This window comes from Hydra vulgaris, chromosome 11, assembly GCF_038396675.1.
Source record: "Hydra vulgaris chromosome 11, alternate assembly HydraT2T_AEP".
NCBI classification, from domain to species: domain Eukaryota; kingdom Metazoa; phylum Cnidaria; class Hydrozoa; order Anthoathecata; family Hydridae; genus Hydra; species Hydra vulgaris.
Genome location: NC_088930.1, coordinates 34101071 through 34119959, shown reverse-complemented (window position 1 = coordinate 34119959; position 18889 = coordinate 34101071). Strand labels below are relative to the sequence as shown.

General features: G+C 28.1%; 1 protein-coding gene across 1 annotated transcript in view; it reads left to right on the top strand.

The window, feature by feature from the left end:
* Positions 1-18889, top strand: part of LOC101234472 (ATP-dependent RNA helicase DHX8) — a 99110-nt gene that overhangs the window by 31921 nt on the left and 48300 nt on the right. Inside the window, exons 7-9 of the mRNA XM_065810857.1 lie at positions 540-586; positions 5713-5811; positions 15547-15645. Of these exons, the coding sequence (XP_065666929.1) occupies positions 540-586; positions 5713-5811; positions 15547-15645 (245 nt within the window). The remainder of the gene's footprint in view (positions 1-539; positions 587-5712; positions 5812-15546; positions 15646-18889) is intronic.

Sequence of the window (18889 nt, the reverse complement as noted above, 5' to 3'; positions counted from 1 at the left end):
TTGGATTCTGTAAAGATTCCCATAGTTAAATGAAATATGAACTAGTTTAAAGATTTTTTTTGCAAAAAAAAAAAACTTTTTTGGTACACCAGTTTTTTTTAAGAGGTGTTTATCTGCTTATTCAAGAGATATTTTCTGGTTACACTAACGTTCACAAGTTTAACAACAGCCTGAAAATTCAGCATAATAAGAATACTCTATATAATTTTAAAATTTTCAAAATATTGTTTTCTGACATTATTATGTTGTGAATGATTTGAAGAGTTCTCAGTGTCGTTAATAATGCATGAGAGTCAGGACAAAGCTACATCAACTGAGATTAAGAGACCTTTATTCTATTACAGGTTTTGTAGAAATAAAATACAAAACAATCTTGTTTATATTCAATGAAAGATAAATGAATAAAGTCATACAAAAATGAAATATAATGGATAATTTAAAAAGTTTTTTAAAGTTTATATGAATGAATTCATTACTATGACTCTAAATCAGGTTTAAAATAAATGTTGTTTTTAAAGTATTCTAATTTTTTTTTTAAGTTAGAAGCGTTGATTGATAAAGTACGCGAATCTTCTCCAAAGGCTGAGTAAGTTTTTTTCACTTCTTCAAATATTTAAATGTAAACAGAGTTGTCACCCCCAAAAAAGTATTTTTTCAATTTTTTTTTAACTTTTTCTGTCATTCTTTGAAATACTGCTGTCATCTGGTCTAGGATTTAAATAACGCTCTTTCTCTTGTAGACTATGTGTTGGAAACATGTTTGGCTTGCTTTAGCAGCCTAACATGAACCTCCCAAATAGAGTTGTCATAGCATATTTTTTTCTTTCTACAAATAATATCATGGTTGTAGAAAGAAACAAGCTACAATTTTTTGTTTCTCGCAACAGTATACATTCTCCTAAGGCCTAACGCTAGTTGTTGATTTGGTTTGTATATTTTTAACATTATATAAATATTTTATAATACTTATTTATTAAAATAGGTTTAGTAAATTATTTTGTTTCTTTTTTTTTTGTGTGTGCAAAATATGCATATATATATATATATATGTATATATATATATATATATATATATATATATATATATATATATATATATATATATATATATATATATATATATATATACACATATACATACAACCCTCGAATTTGGAAAAATGAGGTCAGCAAAAAAGTTTTGAAAAACTGGCCAGATTTTTTAGTTGTTTTGAAAACATTTCAAAAAACAAAAAAAAAAGCGCAAAAAAGATTAATTTTTTTTTTTAAACATTTTTGCTTCCAACAAGGCTGCAAGCAACCACTAATTAAAGTTGGAAGTTACTGGAAGAGAAAAGATGAAGATTGTAGAGCAAAATAATGATTGATGGACGATTAAGGGATTGCAAATTATATGAATCAGGAAAGCAAGATAAAGGAAGCGAATTCCAAAGAGCTGATGTTCGAAGAAAAAAACTAGACAAATAAGCATTTTTGGAGCACTTAGGAACAGTCACAAAAAATGGATGAGACTTAATTGAATGACAAGTAACACAAGAATGAATTTTAATAGATGGCACAAGTGACGCTAGCTCTTTAGAGCATGCCCATTAGAGTATTTGTAGAAAGTGAAAGAGAAGCAACATTACAACGATGTGATAATGGTTGGAGGTTGGCTGCAAGAACAGGGCCAACTATGTTTACAATGTGTTTTTGCACCTTGTCTAAAAGAGAAAGGGCATCATTAGAGGATCCGCCCCAGATATGGCAACAGTATTCCATACAAGGCCGGATTTGAGATTTATAGAGATAGAGAATAGAATCCGAAGTAAGAAAGTGTCGAGCTCGATAAATGCAACCTTAGCAGATGCTAATTTTGCAACTGATTTGATATATGGTTTTTAAGAAAGATTGGAAGTAAGAGTTAATTCTAGAAGATGAAGAGTAGATGACTCATCGAGTACATCACCGTTCATAAATATAGGAAGATCTAAATTATTGCGATAACGATTGGCTGAAAAAAATTGAGTTTTATCTGTATTGAAGTTCACCAGCCACTGTGAGCCACATGGTATAGCAGAAGTGAGATCCTTTTTAAGCTCAAGTGCCCCCTCCAAGCAATCAGAGTGTGTTGGTTTCTCATCGCGACAAGAATAAATGGTAGTATCATCAGCAAACAATGCCACCTTAGATGTGAGAATATCTGGAAGATCCTTAATGTAAATAAAAAGAGTATAGGGCCAAGGATAGAACCTTGAGGAACCCCTGAAGTTACAGAATGAGAAGAAGAGTGCTGTCCATCGAGGACAACTTTTATACTACAATTGGAAAGGAAGGATTCAATAACCTTAAAGGTGTTGCAAGATACACCATAAAAAGAAAGCTTATGGCGAAGACCAGCATGCCAAACTTTATCAAAAGCTTTAGAAATGTCAAGAGCAATGGCCTTAACCTCTTAACCTTTATCTAATGCACAATAAAACCTATCAGTTATTACTGTTAGCAAATCAGCTATAAATCGAGAAGATCAAAATCCATATTGATGGTCAGAAAGTAAGTTATTAGATTCAAGATGAGAAAACAAAATTTTGTGACATGAGAATAACGGGCTTTGGCTTTAGACAAAACCTTTTTACAATGGTTTCAGGCAGTAATAAACAGACATCTTTTTTCTGGAGAATTGTTTTGCTGATAAATATGGAAGTAACGGTTTTGCTGATAAATATGGAAGTAACAGTTTTGATCGCAGCAGCACAGTGTGAGGAAAACCATGAAGGAGAGTGAGGCTTGACCTGGAATCGTCGAGAGGGAACAAAAGATTCCATGCCAGCCTGAATCCATGAGGTTATGTAAGATGCACATTTGTCGACAGGAAGTCAGAAGATTTCTACCCAAGGGCCATCACGAAGAAAATCATGGAACAAATCCCAGTCAGCTTTACTATAGTTGTAAGAGGTACGATAATTTTTTCAAACACATAGAACTAACAAGCCATTCAGAGTGGTGAGCATTAAAGTCACCGACAACAACTATATTAGCTGATGGATAAAGCGAGAGGGCTTTGTCAATATGATCAGAAATAACATCAAAAAGAGTGCAGTCTTGAGATGAACGGGAGCGATATAGAAGAAAGAGAAAGGTAATAGAGTGAAGTGGTGCTAAACGAAAGCACATAAAAGAATAGTCTGTGGATTCAAACCTAGTTTCATGACAAATGGGTGAATTCTTACAAATGTAAATGCCCAGGCCAAGCATGTGACTATTGGAGTCTTTACAAATTAAAGGAGGATAACCATCAACACTAAGATCGCAAGATGAAACAGCTGAACTCAAATTAGTCTCACAAAGAGCAAGTAGGTCTGGTAAACTTTGCAAGAGATAAGACTCAACAGAAGAAAAGTTACTTTGAAGACCATGAATATTAGTGAATTATAGGTTTACAGAACTTGGTGGTGATGATGGTTTTTTGTGTTTTATAGTTTTTGGTTCTTTATTCATTTTTAAATTTGATTGAAGAACTTGACTCAAAGCATAGATAGTACTCAGTACACTGTTTAATAGCCCAAGCAATTGTGTCATTACTACTAATAAACCCAAAGCCGTAACAAAGGGCTCCAAATGTGGCCTCCGCAATGCACACCAAAAGTACAAACAGGGACACCATCCATGCGCAACATGGCACTGTTAATGCTTTGATATTTTTCAGTTGTTGATGGAATCAGTCTCTCTGAGAGCCACCACAGAGTTCGGGAAACCTGACTACCAGCTGGCCTCAGAACCGTAAAACTGAGTTTTAGAGCTGTACCCTCATTAGGAGATAATAGAATAAGTTGCCTAGTCATAAAAACAGAAACACAAGCAAAACCCATGCTTTGAGTCAAGAAGATCCAGCATTCAACATCCTAAACTGGAAACAATGTATTAAAAATACATCTGTGTCAGCCTAATAGATGAAAAAGGGGTGCGAGGCTGGTCAACAGATAGAATCTGTTTACCCTTAAATTGGACCTATGAGAAGTTATTACAAAAAAAAAATAAACTAGGAACAAAAAAAGTTAAAGCAAAATAAATTACATTTAGATCAAATATTTTCAAAACATCGCTCTTTTAAAATTTTTTTATAAAATTAAGCAACATTTTTTATATAAAGTAGCATCTAACGATTGCTTAATACAGAAACAAATGTTCTTTTAATTATCCAAGAGTATAATATAATTTTTATTTATATACTTGTGTCTTATTTTCAGTGCTGGATTAAGGAGGGTTGGGGTTAGAGGGGGCTATAGCCCCGGGTCCCGCAATGTTAGGGGCCTTGAAATAGTCAAGAAAACCTTTTTTAAAGTCATTTTTATGCTTTGGCACATAAAAAAAGGCCTCCAAAATAAAAATAGCCCCTGGCCCTGAAAAGTCCAACAAGATACTAATAAAACTAACACTAGTTTTAGTTTTATTTAAGCTAAATTATTTTATAAATAAAAAAGTTAATTTTTTTAATAACTATTTTATGCTTCACGTAGTTTGAAAAGTTTAACATTTGAAACAATTCTTCTTAGTATGATGAACAAATAAAGTAAATAAATCATTGAGTTATTTTTATCTAGTTAAATTAACTAAATAAAAATCAACTAAAAAGGTTAAAAATACTTTATGAAGAGGAAGCGCTACTGTTTCACAATATCGCTGATGATGTTAAGTGGGTGGACTTTTTAATTTTAATTAGTATTTAAAACAGAAAAAAGTATAAAAGCATATAAGTAGAAAAGGGGTCCGAATTTACACTGGAAGTTTCATTATTTATCAGTTTCTAGTATGTCTTTTAATTTTTAAGGCTTTTCACTTAAATTTTTTTTTGGTTTTTGAGAAATAATTTTTTTGTTGATAACAAGTAAAAATAAATAAACAGGAGGGGGGGGGGCTTAACGAGCTTAGGGTGGATGGGAAAGTTTTCTAAAAATTAAATAATAAACATCCGCCCCACCCACTTCTCTTATACTTTTTTAATGAAAAATAAGAATATACTAATAAAATCTATAATATATAAGAAACTTTCAAAATTTTGACAATTTAAAAAATATATATTTAAAATTTTTTTTTTTGTAAACAAATAATAATAGTTTAAAAGATTTATGACTTTGCAGATGTGGCTCCAAGAATGAGCAATAGTATTAAAATAGTAATTGGTTTAATAATATAGTCTTGAAATAATTTATGCTAGAAATCTTAAAACTTAACAAATCTCAAATGATATAATTTTAAAAACATTTCAACAGAGTATTCTAGAAATTTATTTTGCTTAGTCAGCGTATTTTTTGAACCAATAGAATTAGTTTGTTCGTAGATTTGGTGGGTTTTAGTGTTTGTGAATGTTCTTTTTATTCTTCCACACCACGATGTTTTTGAGAACATTCAAGTTTATGTATGTTTCCATGTATGTCTGTAAAATAAAAAATTTTTGTTTTACAGACGTACATAAACTTAAATGTTCTCAAAATGACTAAAAAATCTGGCCAGTTTTTTAAAACTAAATATTATTTCCATGGTCAGTAATCTTACTGACCATAGAAATAATATTTAGTTTGGAAAAACTGGCCAGATTTTTTTGTCATTTTGAGAACATTTAAGTTTATGTACGTCTGTAAAACAAAAAATTTGACCATGGAAATAATAAATTGAGAGCGATCGCTCCCGCTTCCCAACCAAACCTGTATATATAAATTTATATATATAATTTAGAGAGCAAAGGTTTTCTGACTCAGATAAAGAAATGTATAAAAAAAAATCTCGCCATGAACGAAATGACAAAAAGAACTCAGATGACTATGATCAAAGAAGGTAAAAAAGTTTTAATATATACATAAATATACAAGCTGCTAAATTACTATTTCAGAAAAAAAATAAAATTTCACATTGTGAACTGTTATTTCAATGTATTTTGTATGATCAAGGATGCAGCACTAGAAATTCTTGATTTTTCTTAAATATAAAATTTGTATTCAGCAAAAACCTTGCATAGTAATTTTTACATTATCTTCAGCTTGCCTTACCTTAAAATGTCAATAATCCTATCAATACTTACATAAAAATGAAAAAATGTTTCTATCTAAAACAATGCAATAGGCACATTGGGTCTATGAAGGGACTTTCAACTTTCCCTATACTTAAGTGTACCTTTGAATTACAGTATCTTGTCTAAGTTTTCAGCTCTTTAACTTTAGTTTGTAAATTAGCTAGTTATACCTTTATCTCCATAAATCCTCCATCTCCTCTTTTTTTTATTACTGATTATGAATTTTATCCTGATTAAAAATCATATGAAAACACAGGACTGGGGCACGAATCAAAAAAGGGCACTTTATTTTTTACTTTGTTTTTAAAAATTTATTCAAATTTTTTTTTCAAACACATAGAACTAATTTTGAGTTTATTTAAACTTTTTAAAACTATTCCTATGATTAGTTTAAAATAAACAATGAAGATTTTAAGCAATAATAAGTATTATTATTTTTAAGCAAAGGGGCTAGTTGCAACAAAATTAAAAAAACTGCATTTATCTCCTTAAACTTTAATATTTTTGAAAATTTTTTTTTCAGGGTTATAAAATAGATCTTAGTGGCATTTTAATCCAACATTGATAAATTTAATATAAAACTTTCTTATTTATTATTACACTATTGCAGAATATCTTAGTTATTCTGCAATAGTGAAACAAAAATGAATAAAAAATGTTGCAACTTACCCCGCATCTGGGCAAGTTGCAACAGTGAACGGGGCAAGTTGCAACACATTACTTTAAAAGAATAAGCCTTGTAGAGTTCACAGAAAAATTACTAGTCAATCTGTAATTTCTATTTGGCTAAAAAAATTTCATAATTACAATAAAAGAAAGTAGTATTTTCTTTGAGTTGCAATACATTTATTATACTAGATTTCACATATAACATGACTTGTTTAGTTAAACTAAAAACTATTTAAAAAAAAAAAAAAGTTCTTTTGGTCAAATAAACAACAAGTTTAAAAAAAGACAAAAGGAGTATTTAGGAAGTTCTGTTTTTTTCTGTTTTTAGAATATAAAAACACAACAACATTTTGTTTAAAAAACAATTTTTTTAATGCTAAAAATTACATTAATTCCATTTTAACTCACCTTTAATGTTTTTCTTTTTGATTGTTGATATGGAAGTATTAGACTTTCTATTTTTAGAACTAACTTCTTTTTCATCCATATGTTGCTGTTTTACTGGAGTATCTGTAAGAATTTCTGCATACTTTCTCTTTGATCTAGTGAGTAAATTCTAATGATGCCGGAGATGGAATGGCATCTGAGATTGAAGTTGATATACTAATATCAATACCTGCTTTAGATTGAGTTGCTGGACGATCAGTAACAAATGATGGAGCAAAATCTGAAAATATATCCTTATCATATGGGAATATTCCTGCCACTCTAAAACCAGATGTTATGTTTTGTTGTGTAAGAGAATGCTGTAGGGATATTTTTGCAATTCCTGGCAAATCTTATATACTTATTGTTTTTCCTGGCCATTGTTTCATCCATGAGTCTTGTGCATTAGCTACGCATTTTTTGAATGGTCGGAATACAGATCTATCTAGAGGTTGCAACTTATGTGAGCAATGAGGAGGGTAGGAAAGCAAAACTATACCATTATCTTTACACAATGGTATTAATTGAACAGATAAATGAGACTGATGGTTGTCTAAAAGTAATAACACAGGACTTTCTTTTGTGGGCTTGACATGCCGAATAAAGTGGTTTAAGTAAGTAACAAAGCACTCTTCATTCATCCACCCTGACCCATTTGAAGCACCAATGCATTCATTTGGTCCATCAGGAATAAAGTGATCAAAAAATTTCTTTCTCGGAAATAGAAACATTGGAGGCACACTATTGCCACATGTATTTACAGCTAACACCATTGTCACAAGTGTCCCCTGTTCTTGAGATGTTAATGCTCCAACTTGCTTAATACCTTTACGAGCAATTACCTTGTTTGGTTTTCGCACAGTAGTGATACCAGTCTCATCAACATTGTAAATATTAGATGCAGAAAAATGATTTCTATCTAAAACATCTCATAATTTTTGAAAAAATACACCTACATTAGCACGATTAAAACTAATTGCTTGTGCAAGACTTGTTGCTTCTGGAGTTCTGATAGACAATCCTGAATTTCGATTTAAAAACTCTCTCATCCAGTCAGGACCAGCCATTGAAAGTTTTAACCAAGATTTTGGAAAATTAATGTTATACTTGATAGCACATTCAAATGCAAGTTTTTGTGCTTCATAAGGTCCAAAACATCAGAAGCTGTTGATATATATGAAGCAATAGCTTTTTCTTGTTCTAAATTGAAAACTTGGCGTGACTTATTATAACCAGGAATAGGTAGCGGCATTCCCATATTAATAGCTTTTTTTACTTTATTTATGTAATGAAAAGAGTTGAGTAGTGGATTCCATACTTTTTTGCTGATGCTCTAATCGGTATTTCTTTTCCATCAATAACATGGTTTGCTGCCTCTATTACCACTGCTGTTGGATAAAGTCCTTTTTCAGTTTTTCTCTTGTAAGTTCTCATTTACAATTTTTACTTAAGCACAAAATAGCAGATTAATCAAATAACAATAAAATGAAAAAACATTTTATACAACTTAACCTACATCATCATTTATTTATATATGAATGATTAATGTATCTTTGCATATATGTATGCATGTGTATATATATATGTATATATATATATATATATATATATATATATATATATATATATATATATATATATATATATATATATATATATATATATATGTGTGTGTGTGTATATATATATACATATATATATATATATATATATATATATATATATATATATATATATATATATATATATATATATATATATATATAAATTTAAAACAAAATTTTATGATAAAGATAAGTTTAAAAAATGATAATTAAAAAAAAAAAAAAAAGTTTATATAAGTTGTATATGTATATAATATATATGAAGCGTATTTATATATATTTTAAATATTATTCATGTATTATATATTATGTATATATACATATATGTTATATGTATATTATGTATAAATTTATATATATATATATATATATATATATATATATTCATTTATTATATATTATGTATATATATACATGTATGTAACATGTATATTAAACATAATATACATATAAAATACATGTATATATACATAATATGTAATACATTAACATATAAACATATACAACTTATTTAAACTTATCTTCATCATAAAACTTTTGTTTTTGTTTATTGTTACGCTGTTACATTAAAAAAAGCGTCCATTATTTTAAAAAAAACTAGTAAAGTGCGTAAAAAAATCAACAAAACCCGCAGCTAATTTATGATTCAACCTACCCCAAGCAATTTGATGCAACTTACCCTATAGGCATCATAATCACTCTAATCATTGTATATAATTATTTTTATTGAAAAAAAAATTTTTAACTTACCATTAAAGATTTTTTTAACTTACCATTACTTTATTATGGTCATATACCTCTAAGTTTAAAGTAAAACCCGAAAAAACTTCAAAACCAAAATTTAGAATTTAATATCGAGAAAAAAAAAATATCAATAACTTTTGAAATTTTTATTTAATAACTGTAAGTTTTTTACAGCTGACGTGTTAAAGTTATAGTTATATTATTTAAGAAAAATTTAGGAAAAATATACAAAAACCATTCTTTAAACCGCATTGTTGCAACTTACCCCTGTTGCAACTAGCCCCGGTCTCCCCTACTGTTCATTTATTTGTACTGTTTATTTATTTGTACTGTTCATTTATTTGTACTGTTCATTTATTTGTACTGTTCATTTATTTGTACTGTTCATTTATTTGTACTGGTTATTTATTTGTACTGTTCATTTATTTGTACTGTTTATTTATTTGTACTGTTCATTTATTTGTACTGTTTATTTATTTGTACTGTTCATTTATTTGTACTGTTTATATATTTGTACTGTTCATTTATTTGTACTGTTTATTTATTTGTACTGTTTATTTATTTGTACTGTTTATTTAGTTTTACTGTTCATTTATTTGTACTGTTCATTTATTTGTTGATTGCTAAAATTTCATCTCAATCATAAACATTTGGCTTTGCATTATTTCCTTCTAATTAGCTATAATAATAACTTTAATTGTATTACAGATATTTTTTAAATGAAATTATCTTAGTTATTATCTAGCTATTTAGTTTTGTGTTTGGTTTATATAACTTTACAAATTACAGTCCTCCTCATTTCTTCCTCATTTTCATACTTGTTACTCTGCATTTTTTTAATTTCACTCAAAACTTTTGCCTTTTACAAAACATCTAAGGTTTTTCATCTCTTTCTATATTTTTGTTTACAACATTTGTATTTATATATCCTTTTATGCTAATATTTGTTTTGGTCTCTAAACTATTTATTTTCCACTTTTATTTATCACTGTTATTTAATTTTCAAAATGGCTTCAGAATTTATTTGCTGTTAATTTAGTTACATTTTAATTGTTACCATAGTGACAACATTATGCTTGATTAAAGACTTTGTAATGTTTTGTTTGACTTCCTGTTGAGGCCTATTTTTTTTTGTCTTAGGATTATTAATATTCAAGTACCTTCTTTAGTGTTTTTTATTTTTTAATTTTTTGTAAGCTTGTTTGTATTAGTGGTATTTTGTCTTTGATTGTTAATTTGAGTAATTTTTTTTCCTTTACCAATTTTCTATAGTGGTATGGTAAATTATTTCTATTTTTTTTTCAATATTTTAGAATTATTTATATTGCATTTATCTGTTTTATCTATACCAAATTAAAAAATCTTCAAAAGTATTTGCTTTTGAAGATGTTTATTTTTTTTAAAGTTTTTACTTTACAGATTTTAGGTTCATATTATACTATTCGTAGCAAAGTCTTATTTACTGCGGTATGAAACAGGTGTAAATTGTATAAGGAAATGATCTGACACGATCAGGCACTATTAACTAGTTATTGTTACTGAGCTTTTTTTTAGCGTTTTTTTGCTGGTGTTTTTTAATATGTGATTGTGAGTACAAGTTTATTTACCTCTAAGCAAATTATGTTTATACATAAACATTGAATTTTTTTCATTTTACCCATAATTCTCCATTATTAAATTTGATTTTTATTCATTTTTTATTATTAATTTTTTTTTTATTATTTTGTTTTCGTTTTATGAGTAATAATTGTTTTGTTTGTTTATTAGTATTTATAAATAATTGTGTGTTTTATTTTATATAGTTTTCAAGTGCTTTTTCTATTTTTACTTTTCTCTTAGGCTTTATTTTTGTCTGGACAACTGTCTAAATTTGCTTTGTTTGAAAACTAATTTTCTTTTGTCTTTATTCATTTCATTCTTCCCTCAAACATTCACTGTTGGTTTGTGACCATTTAGCAAATTTATATGCCAAAATTTTAAATTATATAATTGCGCTTTTTTTAAAACCTATGTTGACATTAAATTACTCTTAATCCAATTTTTTAGGGTAAAATTAGTCACCTTTTTTAATAGTATAAACCATCCCACCACCTTTTTATAAATCTCTATATATAACAATGATTAGGGGAAATGGTATTTTTAATTTAACGAATACCATCCCACTATTTTTTTTTCTCATATTCTAGCGCTGTATATATATACAGGCAGGGGGTGTTTTAAGTTGGAGTTAACATCTCCTAGCCTTAGCCTAAAAAGGCGTAGCCTACAAGGCAGCAGGACATGAAGCAGATTGTACTGGGTTACATGTTACCAATAGCAGGATAACCTGACCTGACCGTAAACAAAAATAAACATAAACAAAAAAGTAAAAAATATTTAGGTCATTTAAAATAAAGTTTTAATCGTTTAAAAAATATTATGCAATTATACAATAATAATAATAATAAAAAGCGAAAAATTATATAAAAAAAAAAGTTTTTTAAAGATGAAGAAAGTTACGAAGGAACTTTTTAAATATAAAAATTAGAAGAAATTTATAAAAAAATAAATCCTTTCAATAAAAAATATGGTCAAATGCAATGTTCTTTTTACAAATTTTTTTAGAAAACGTTAAGATTAAAAACAAACATTACTGGCGAATATTTTTCTGATGTATTTTAAATACATCTTTCTTCTTTAATATTTCTTTTTAAGAATTCTTTAATATTTTGTATCATATCATAAAAAATTTATGATATAATATAATTATGATACAAAATATTAAAGTGTAAAACTTAAGAGCTATTACAAAACATAATCAATTTTATTTTTACCATGAACTTTTTAATTTAAATATCTATAAAATCTGCGAAAATCCTTATTGCCCTCATTGCCCGCCATATCCGTTTTGGACAGGTATTTTATTGCTTGTGTATTTATTTACTCGTGTGTGTGTATATATATATATATATATATATATATATATATATATATATATATATATATATATATATATATATATATATATATATATATATATATATATATATACATACATACATACATATATATATATATGTGTGTGTGTGTGTGTGTGTGTGTGTGTGTGTGTGTGTGTGTGTGTGTGTGTGTGTGTGTGTGTGTGTGTGTGTGTGTGTGTTTATTTAAATGAATGTAATGTTAATCACTCTTAAATAACTCATAAGATATATATATGTGTGTGTGTATATAAATGTATGTTATGTTAATCACTCTTAAACGAACAAGACACAGTGTCTTGTTTGTTTAAGAGTGATATATATATATATTTATATATATATATATTTATATATATATATTTATATATATATATATATTAGGGTGTCCCACTTTTAAACTGACCAAAATATTTTCATTAGCACTCATTCTTAATCACCATTAGGCCCCAGGACCCACCAAAAATTTTTTTAGACTTCTAAGTACATGGGTTCAGGTAGAAGCAGGTTTCATATGAGAGGTTGCGTGATTATTGAAAAAAATATCGCAAACATCTTCATTTTTCAATCATTTTTTATCTAAAAAAAATATTTCCTTAATTTTTAGCTTTTTAAAAAATCACAAATGAGTATTTATCACAAAATAGCAACAATAAAAAGGTCAAAATCTTTAAAAAATCACATAAAATCAGTTTTTTTCATATCTTCTCCAACTTCTTTTCTGTTTTTAGTTACAACTTGCATTGTGTCTTGTAGTAATCCTTCATCATGGGTTTGAGCCGCAAAATCTTGAACAAGTCGAACGTGGCGCTCAGCCCTATCAATGAACACTGCAAGGTTTGCTACTTGATTTTGAAAATTTGTATATGAAACATTTGAAACATTAAAGTTATCATCTATCCATGTTTTTATTATTTCTCTAGAAATACCTAAGTAAGTAAATATCAGCCAGGACTCCTCTGTAACAAAATCAGACAAAACTGACATGGGAAGTATATGTGTTAATGAATCTGGTTGTTCTGTACTGAACTCATCAGGTGATGGAGGATCAAAGCTTGTCAGCTTGTCTTGTTGTTCCTTGAATATAATCCATTGCATGTGATATGTGCCTTTCAGATATGTGGTGCCTGAAAAAATTTAAATATGAAAAACTGTACACTGTACAATGTAAATGTATGTGACAAAATAAATGATTTTTATAAATATTTTAGTACCTACAGAGGAGCCAAATCACTGGTCGTTGAAGCACATGATCCACCAGGAACTTTATAGCCCCATTGTACTTTCCAGTGTTAAAGGCAGTTGTATCTGCACTACAACCAATGATTTGGTCAGTGAGCTCATAGTATTCTAAAATGTTCTGAATAGCAATAGCTTGATCCTGTCCTTTAGATGACTCAATTTCTAAAACTCCGAGCAAGAAATCTAGGGTTTCATTGACCTGGGTTGATGAAAGACTGAGAGCTAGCCTTTCTACAGTTTCAGACAATTTTTTTTCAGTTCTATAATGCTTGACAAGTTTTGTATCAAAGTGAAGGACAACCTTTAAATCTCGTACTTTGTCTAGATTTTCTTCTCTGACCATTTCTGCTTCATTTTCAATAACAATCTTTCTGTTTCTATGCAGACCACTTTGATACAGGAATTGTATTGAGATCAACACCAGCGATACTGAAAAGTGAGGCCAGGAGTGAGGTTTCTGCTCTAACGCTTACCTTATACCTGGTCAAGAATGGAACCCATTTGTCAAGAATGTCATTCATTGAAAGCTGCAGGCAAACTCTATCTTTACTAATCTTCTGTTTTTTGGTGAAGGCTCAAAATGACTATCATTATCAGTTGCACTTGTTCCACTTGATGAAAATGATACTTCCATCTCAAAATTTTTCATTCTTTCCTTTTCCTCTATTGTTTTCTTCTTTGACCTTTCCTGTCTCTCTTTTCCCGTTCATCTTCTCTATGCATTCTCTCTATCATATCAAACATTCTTTTTTCTCCATCTTTTATTCTGTCATGATAAGATTTGTCTTTACTGTTGTCAAACTTTACCATTTCACCTCTAAATGCTTTCTTCAGGAACTCAATGTCCTCTGATTTTGCATCTTTGTCTCTATTTTCATCATTTTTGATCAGATTTAAGATATCTGTTATATAAACTTGAAATGTACAGTTTGCCTCATTTACAAAATCCTGTTTTTTTTTATTTAATTGCTCCTGTTTCTCTCTATTTTCATAAAGGGTTCTAACTTTGCATAGTTTCTGGTAGCGATCATAAGATTGTACAAGCTTTGCCTTGACTACTTGCTCTGTTAACCGAAATTTTGAATCAAAACCACCCCTGTCCCAAAGATTTAACAGTTCTCTGAGTATACATACACCAGTGAATTCCCCTCTGTTTTTAATTTCACACTCCCCTTCACTGCAAACCATAAATCATGACCTTGACATTTGTGCACAGGATAAGTTTTGTTTATTGTTCTTTGATCTTAGCCAATATATTCGACAACAAACTTCTCCCATTGTGGGTAGTCTAAAAAATTAAAAGTAGGTTTACATTGTTTTTATGAATTAGTAATTGCAGATGTTTTAATACTTAATATGATAGGATACAATTTTATAATGAGTATTGGTATTTTTTTGTTTTCAGCAGGCCTAAAAATTAAAATTTTATTAAAAAAAAACATGTTTAAGGTCATTTAAATGCATTAAAATTACATTATAGTTTAGAACATAATATTATTTTCTCCATTTGATGTTTTGAAATATTTTTTTAGACCAAAAATGTCTAAAAATTGAAAGAATTCTGTAAAATTTATGAATAATCACGCAACCTCTCATATGAAACCTGCTTCTACCTGAACCAATGTACTTAGAAGTCTAAACTTTTTTTTGATGGGTCCTGGGACCTAATGATGATGATTAAGAATGAGTGCTAACAAAAATATTTTGGTCAGTTTAAATGTGGGACACCCTAATATATATATATATATATATATATATATATATATATATATATATATATATATATATATATATATATATATATATATATATATATATATATATATATATATATATTTATATATATATATATAAAATTTAGAAAACGAAGGTTTTCTGACTCAGATGAAGAAAAACATAAAAAAAACTCACGGTATGATAGAGATGACAAAAAGGGTTCAGACGATTATGATCAAAGAAGGTAAATAACAAGGTTTTAATATATACATAAATTTAATACATGTCACTAATATATTCTGTAGACATTAATTATACTAATATATTCTGTAGACATTAATTATACTAATATATTCTGTAGACATTAATTATACTAATATATTCTGTAGACATTAATTTGAAAAAAAGCAGCTAAATTAGTTTTTTAGAAACATAATTAGTTTCATATTTTGAACTGTAAGTTCAATGTATTTTGTGTGATCAAGCATGTAGCTCTTGAAATTCTTGATTTTTTATTAATATAAAATTTATATTCAGCAACAACCTTGCATAGTATAGTTTACATTATCTTTGGCTTGCTTTACCTGATTAAAAATGTTCATGATATTATTGATACTATATAACATTGATATTTTTTTCAATTACAATTTAGATTAATATGTTGCTTTTTTTTTCTGCGTAAATGATTTTTTTTTTAAATTGATTTAAGTTTAATACTAGTATAAATACCTCAATTATAAAAAAGTCATACCTCAAGTCTATATAATATTAGGTTTATTTATTGAATTTTAAATTAAACTTTAAGCAATGTTCTAAACCTGGTGTAAGCACCAATAAATTTCATTTAACTTTACCAATTAAATTTAAACAAAGCCGAATACTGAATACTCAATAAACTTCAGTTATAATGTTAGTTAAAATTAAACAATGGTTTATTTTTACAACATGTGGTTTATTGTCACAGCAATTGTTACCTACAGTTTTGTTAATAATTGGCCTTAATGTTAGGCAAAAATTCAAGTCTTTGATCTTGAAAATGTTCACATAGACCTTGGCCTTGAAACTCTCATTCTTGGACTTAACCTTAAAACTCTTGGCCTTGGCCTTGTTATATTTAGCCTTGGTCTTGGTCTTGTCCTTGGCCTTGTAACATGTGGCCTTGCTACTTTTGGCCTTATTAACAACTCTGCTCAGAATTCTTAAACACACATTCGTATCAAGAGACAGACATTTGGAAAAAAATTTATACTCCATATATTAGACCACATCTGGAGTTTGCCATACAAGTTTGGAATTCTTACCTTGATAGTTACATAAAAAAAAATTGAAAAGGTACAATGCGTTGCATTGTACCTTTTCAATTTTTCAGGCTTTGAAAAATAAAGACTACAAAACTCGATGTAAAATCATGAAATTAACGACTCTTGAAGACAGACAGAAAAGAGGCAATCTTATTCAACAATATAAGCCTCTCAACAATTTAAACCTATTTGATTGGCACGTAAAGCCTTGTAGCATAGCACCCAGAGCTCAACATCGAATCAGATTTCATTGCAAGATTGTCAGGAACTGCAAAGTCAGAAAAAAGTTTTTAAACAACTGTGTAGTCAATGACTGGAATGCTTTGCCGGGTAATATCATCACGGCAGCATCAACTCATAAATTTAAACAATTACTGGACAGTTTTCAGTCATAATAGTTATTACAGCTCATCATTTACCGTAAATTTCACACAAAAGTGGCCAACATACGAGTTGGGTATAGATGCGTATACTAAGCTGATAATGAGTTTAACAAGGCTATGGCTTTGTGTAACTTAATTAACTAACTAAATACATATATCCAAAACAGAAATATAAAATTGTTTCAAACAACTTTTTTTCTATTTAGCCACACAACTGAAAAAAAACACATAATATTCTACAACATAATCTTCGTTTGACGAATAGTAATATTCGTTTGACAAATTATAATATTTGTTTGAAAAATAGTAGTATTAATCTAGATACTTAACTGATTATTGTTAACATCATGAGGTTCACCTTGATTTTAGAAATAGATTCAAAACTGATCTTGCCCTGGTGTCACTATTACAATTGATGTTATCTCTGCTCCACCTCTTGATCTAATTGTATCTTCCTAATAGTAAAAACTTATTAAGCAGATACAATTAGATCAAGATTGTAAAATATAATTTAACCAGTAAATTTTATTTTACTATCTCCATCATTGTTTCTACTCTTTTTTACCTTAAAATTTTGTTATTTGCTGAACAATTTTTTGACAATTTTTTATTTTGAGTCGTAACACATTTTTTTTTTTTTTTATAGTTTCATATCCCTAATGATTGTAGTTGCACATGTTTATTACAATTTTTAGACTTGAAATTAAATAATTAGTTATTTCCACAGATATAGAATTCACTTTTTGCTGAACCTACAGAATAAATAGTTAAATAAACATTGCAATCACTGAATGTATTTGTATTTGTATGTAAATATGAGTATACCTTATGTCATTGATCCTTGGTCCACATTGACAATGAAATGCCCTTTTTTTTTTTAATGTGAAAAAATGTTTATTGACACTTTTGCCTTTTTTTTTTTAAAATTTAGTTTGCACTGTAAAACTAAAATAACAAGAGACATTTTTTTTTTGTTAATTTTTTTTTAAGTTACCTTATATGACATCTATTCAGAAAACATATTGATCTCTTTGTAAAAAGAAAAAGAAAAGCAGGTTTAAATTATTTTTTTGAAAATATTGAATAATTAATTTAAAAAAAAATCATTAAATTGTGTTAAGATTTTTTAAGAAGAAATCTTTTTTATTATAGGCATTTGATTGGGAATCTACTCAAAAGATTTGCATTAAAATTTCATTTTGAATTTTAAACAAGATAATATTTAAATTTGTGAACTTGTTAAAAAACATTGTGAAAAAGTTTAAATATTGGACTTCTAAATTATGGCTAATAAGAAACTGTTGAAATAAAAATGTTTGATTAAAAAAGTGAATGCTTTTTAAAGTTTTACACAGTGTATAACTACTCTAAATGCTTTTTAAAGTATAACACAGTGTATAACTACTATTATATCTATTACTAAATTCATGTACAGGTGTTTACTAATAGTTCCAATTTTTCTTAATTTAATGATGTTTCTGCAGCATCAAGTGTTTTGAGCAAAGATAATGAATAGCTCATTTGAATACTTTTAGCAAAGCTTTAATTCCTTTAATAATTGCTACTTTAAAAATATAATTCAGTTGAGTCATTCCATTATTCACATTAGTTCTCATTATACAAAAGCAATCTGTTGCAAAAATATATTCTATATTCACTTTGAAAACAGTATGTTGCTAAAATACATTCTGTATTCACTTTGAAAGCAGTCTGTTGCAAAAATACATTCTATATTCACTTTGAAAGCAGTCAAGTACTGTTAAAAATAGCAAAAAAATTTTTTCGCTCCGAGTATAACTATATA